Raw genomic sequence first — 5,812 nt, forward strand, 5'->3', positions numbered from 1 at the left:
CCCCGCCGGCCGCCGTGCTCTACCCCACCGGCGGTGGACGGAGGAAGAAGAAGCGGAAGAGGAAGAGAAAAATAAATGGTGCAAAATTTTTCTAAAGAGTGCAATTTTGGCCTAAATAGTGTAAGTCTCATTTCAAAAGAGTGTAATTTCTATATCAAATACTGTAACTTTTATTAAAACAGTGCAAATTTTTTTTTAAAACAGTATAATCTTATTTTAAAAGTGCAATTTAATCATCTTTTTTCTTCTTCTATATTTTTTTGATCTTTTATGTAGAAAAAAAATATTTTTTTTATTTTTTATTATTCTTATTTTTTTTTCTCTATAATTTTTTTTTGTCACCATCTCTCCCTTACTCTCTATTGCAAGCACCGCGATGTCATCGGAGGCGAGCTCGCCGCCTCCGACGACCTCACCGCCTCGGACGACGTCGCGACGTTCCGACCCGCGGTGGAGTAGAAAAGAGCCTTCGCTGCCTCCGCGTGGTGGCGACGATGTCGGAGGCGAGGCGGGCGGGGGGGTGCACGGGTGAGGGCGAGGGCGAGGGAGAGGGTGTGCGGGGCAGAGACGAGGCGGGCTGTTTCCACCTCTGCCTTCGCTGCCTTCTTCGGAGAGAGAAAAAAAAAAGAGCGAGAGAAAAAAAAAGAGAAGAAAAAAAGTAATAAGGGTATTTTGGTCAGTTTGCTGAAAATCCAGACCGAATCTGAAAATCGAGAAAGAGATCTCCCTCTCCTTTTCCTCTTTGACGAAAAATAAAAAAATTTAAAATTTAAATTTAAAATTTTGTTTCTTATCCTATCCTTCTTTTTTTTTCTTTCATCCCTCATAAATCGCACACCTCCGACACTTGCCATCGTTCACATCTACGTCATCACTGCCAAATCCTATCTTGACGTCTTCAATGGAGAAGGGGAGGAGGATCAATGATCCTCCGTTTTTTTAGACCCCTCCACCCCACTTGAAGTCGTTAATGTGTCACATCATCACAGTCGTTGTCAATTTCAGTTTAATATTTTCCGAAGGAAGGGGGAGGGAAAACAATCCCCCCGTTTCTTCGGACCTTTCTACTCCTTTCGAGTATGTTGAATCAAAGCCGTCGCCGCCATTGCGATAAAAAAACAAAAAATTGATGATTCGATAAAGCCGTCTCGGATAAGTTCTTCGGACATCTGAGCTCCTACTTCTTCGTTTTGATCCAAACCCATTCGGGTAATTTTCTCGGACATCCGGATTTCGGTTTAATTAAAAAAGGGGGGCTTTCTTCAGACCCCAAATTCAATTAAAATAAATTTGAAGGGACTTTCTTCGGACCCCGATTCCAAATAAAATAAATTTTAAGAGCTTTCTTTGGACTCCAAATCAAATTGAAATAAATTTAAAGCAGGTTTCTTCGGTCCCCAAATCAAATTGAAATAAATTTAGAGGAGTTTCTTCGGACCATAAATTAAATTGAGAAACATTTAAAAAACTTTTTTAAGACTCAAATTCCAAACAAAAAAAAAATTCAAAGAAGGCTAATCGACAATTCAACGTATATTCAAAGTTTAAAGCAGCCTACAAATAAACTAAACTCAATACAACCCACATACGAATCCAGTCCACATGCAAATGAAGCCCATATCCAGTCCACACAAAAAAATTCCAAACCAATTCTACATGCAAATAATATTTTGTTTTTTTTTTTTTTTATTTTTTTTCAAAGAAAACTAAATTTTCATTACCAAAATATGGCAAGAAGCCAAACAAAACAGGATACCGAAGTATAGGCGTTCAAAGCAGAGTTCAAAAGAAAATACATCTTTGTCAACGAAAAAGTAAAAAATGCTCTATATCCTTATCTAACATACGACATAACTCTGGATGTCGATTTGCATTAGTAAATACAAAAGATTGAGGCAAGTTAGCTCTGGTAGCCAGCCAATCGGCTACCATGTTTGCCTCCCTTTTAACAAAAAGGACTTGAGTAGCAGCAAACTTCTTCATGGTGCTAGATATGCCAAGCACAAGAGCTCTCAGAGGCCATGGAGGTGATTGGGCATGTCGCAGGCACTGAATAAGAAGATAGGAATCACTTTCTAAACATACTCGTTGAAGTCCATGTTGATGCGCCTCCGCAATAGCTTCCTTCATTGCCTTTGCCTCAGCTTCCAGTACTGAAGTTGCCTCAATCTGTCTACCTGCAGCAAATACAACATGGCCTAAATTAGTACGAGCTATATAACCAATAGCGGCAGTGCCTTCTTCAGACTTGAAGGACGCATCGGTGTTAATTTTAATCCAACCATCTGGTGGCGGACACCATTTGTTGGCGTTCGAGTGTTCAATAGTGTGCGAAGGGACTTTAGAAATATAATCCAAAGTCATATGCATGATATGGCGCAATATGACCTGGATCGAAGAGGAATTGTTAGAGAATTGTCTGGCATTTCGTTCCTTCCAGATTTGCCAAAAAGTGTTGGCTATCAAGGCGCGGATAAATTGTTGCTGGACCACCGCCAGATTTTTACCCTCATCAATCCACTCCTCAGTAATCCAGTCACCATTGAAAGAAAACAAAATGCCAGTAGACGACATAACGGCATCCCAAATTCTTCTAGCATTTATGCAATCCAAAAAGATATGATTTTGATCTTCCGGAGTGGAGCAATAAATGCAAAAAGGAGACGGGGCTGAATTAAGTGAGTAACATCGCTCATTAGTAGGTAGCCTATTCCAGAGAAGTTTCCATAAAAAGTTCTTAACACGAGGAGCAACCGGTAAGGACCACAACACTATCCACTTGGTCGCTTGAGGGACATAGAAACCTTGATTTATGTGATGGTATATGGATTTAACCGATGGCTTTCCATCCTTCTTAGGAGCCCAAATCCATTCATCAGAACCATTATCAGGGCTTAAGATAATTTTGCAAATATTATGAGCCAGAATTGGCCCAAACCACTCGACCAGACGATCATAATTCCAATTGCCTGCCCGAATGAGTCTAGCAACTTTCTTTTTGCCAAATCGAACATTCATATTAATATAAGTAGGCTTCCAGGATAAAGGTATAGAAAAGATCCATGGGTCATCCCATATGGTAGTATCCTTACCATCACCAATGAGCTTACACATCCCATCACGAATCACATGCATTGTAACTCTAAGGGCCTTAAAGATTGGGGAGCACTTTTTATACTTTCTATCAGTGAACTTCCAAGGATGGAAACCTCTGTACTTATCTCTCACCAGCTTAACCCAAAGGGGCTCGTTGTTATTTAGAACCATGAAGACTTTAGGCCCAAGTAAAGCTTTCTGAGATATGTTAGGGTCACGAATGCCAAGCCCTCCATTGACCCGTGCAGTAGTAACACTATCCCACTTAAGAAGATGTAGACTCTTCTTATTATTCCTTTTTTCCCAAAGAAAATCACGAATTTTTCTAGAGAGAGAATTTGTCACTCCTTTTGAAACAGCAAAGTTTGCAAATATGTGATTCGACATGGCCCCAAGGACAGAATTGATGAGAACCAATCTGCCCGCTTGGGACAAGCTATTTCTCTTCCAAGAAGCCAGTCTGCTATCCACCTTAGCTTGAAAGTCATCATAATCTCTCAGAAGTTGCTTACCATAGCCCAATTTGATGCCAAGATAGGTCAAAGGGATGGACCCTTCTTGCATGCCTAGTTTCCGATGGATACGGCGTTTCAAGTCTCTATTTATCCAGTTCGGAAAATAGACCGCGGATTTGGTTAGGTTGACCTTTTGGTTGGTGATAGAGGTATAAAACTCAAGAGTCTCAGTAATCACATTGCATTCTTGAATTTTAGCCATTGTGACTATCAACAGATCATCAGCATACATGAGGTGGGATATTCTTGTCCGACTATCGATACAAAACCCAGATATTTTGCCCGCACTCAAATTCTTATTAAGCATATGAGTTAGCAATTGCGAAGTTAAAATGAACAAGTAGGGAGAAAGCGGGTCTCCTTGACGAAGGCCGCACTTTGGTTTTAACCAATTTGAGGGATTACCGTTGACCAGCAAGGCGTACATTGGTGAGGAAATACACGCCTCAATCCACATTAACCATTTTTTTGGAAAATTCATATGATGCATAGCAAATAAAATAGCTTGCCAAGCCATACGGTCATATGCCTTTTCCATGTCACACTTAATAAACATCATAGCGTCGCCATTGCGCACGGTGTTAATAGAATGAAACATCTCTTGGACAATCATAATATTGTCACTAATATTTCGTGTCGGAACAAAAGCACTTTGCTCAATACCAATTAAGCTCGGTAAGAGTGATTTCATTCTATTGACAATAATTTTAGCTAAGAGCCGATAGCACACATTACATAAAGAGATGGGTCTATAGTCTGAAACACGTTCAGGATTCTCTTTTTTAGGAATGAGAACGATAAAGGTTCTAGCCCACTCGGTAGGTAGCAACCCTGTGGACTGGAAAGAGTGCAATTCTCTCATAATGGTCGGCGCAACATTTTCCCAATAGCGACGATAAAATTCAACCGGGTACCCATCCGGGCCCGGCGCTTTCCCTGTTGGCATGGACCAAAGAGCAGCTTTCACCTCGTCGATGGTAAATGGGGCCACAAGCATATCATGCACATCGGAGGATATTGTAGGAAAGCCCTCTATGTCCATGTCAGCAGAGAAACCATTGAAATTGTAATCCCACAAATTGGTGTAAAATATAGAAAAAGCCATCATTAAATTGGGCTCATCACTAATCCTAACGCCATTGTCAAGAACCAAGGAGGTAATTCGATTCCTCCTTCTTCTAACAAGAGTAGCCATATGGAAAAAATGGGTGTTTTGATCGCCATCTCTCAACCAACGAATCCTAGACTTGGTACGCCATTTAGTTTCAATCTGCCGCATAATCGCAGCATGATAGTTATAAAGGGATCTAAGCCTTTCAACTTGTTGGGAAGTGATTGTGCCATCGCTCTCACTCTGCTCAAGCATAGAGATTTCCTGCTTGAGCATATCAGAGATGTTTTCAAGCTTTCCTAAAGAGAGCTTATTCCACCTTAAGACATCCCTCTGCAGTTTGGAGAGGTTGTTATGCAGTTTATGCACAGAGTTCTCATTGAAAACAGATGCCACAATCTCTTGAACAGTAGCATACTCCATCCAGAAGTGTTCGAATCGGAATATTCGAGCATGCTTAGTCGTATGTTGATGCAACGACACAAGTAAGGGAGCATGATCTGATCCCGTACGAGGCAAATGATCAACCCTGCATTCGGGGTACCGGAGTAGCCACGAGGAAGTTCCAAGAGCACGATCAATCCTTCGCCAAATACGTTCAACCCAGCATCTATTATTACACCAAGTAAATGATGGCCCAGAGAAGCCAAGATCAACAAGGTCGTGAGAGGCGATAAAGTCACGGAACATCCTAACAGATTTAGAAACGTGAAATTGCTTACCTCCGCGAGCTTCCTCTGCATGAGTAATCATATTGAAGTCACCTACGACCAGCCAAGGGGCATCCAGTTTAGAGATCTTACTCAATTCTTGAAGGAGGTACTTGCGATCGTCCGTCAGTTGTCCAGCATAGATAGCCGATATTAACCATGGTTCACTGTTGCCAACAGAGATGGCGGCGTGCACAATTTGGCGCGACCTAACTCGTGGGTGGCAGTCAACTTCATTAGAATTCCACATAAAAAGGATGCCTCCAGAGAGCCCCCAGCTTGCCACAGTCTCAGCTTTCCATTGGCTTCCTAACCTACCTGTGCTCCGAAAGATCCCAAACAACGAGGCCAATTTGATGAGCTCAATATGAAAAGCATTT

At 41.4% G+C, this 5,812-nt stretch overlaps 1 protein-coding gene across 1 annotated transcript; it reads right to left on the bottom strand.

Annotated features, from left to right (window-relative positions):
• Positions 1,804–5,587, bottom strand: LOC109710675. Its single transcript, XM_020233407.1, has 2 exons — positions 5,445–5,587; positions 1,804–5,332 (listed from the first exon to the last, which is right to left on the bottom strand). Exon 2 carries the CDS (start codon positions 5,143–5,145, stop codon positions 1,804–1,806), a length of 3,342 nt encoding a protein of 1,113 aa, XP_020088996.1. The 5' UTR covers positions 5,146–5,332; positions 5,445–5,587.

Source organism: Ananas comosus, linkage group 5 (genome assembly GCF_001540865.1).
Source record: "Ananas comosus cultivar F153 linkage group 5, ASM154086v1, whole genome shotgun sequence".
NCBI classification, from domain to species: Eukaryota; Viridiplantae; Streptophyta; class Magnoliopsida; order Poales; family Bromeliaceae; genus Ananas; species Ananas comosus.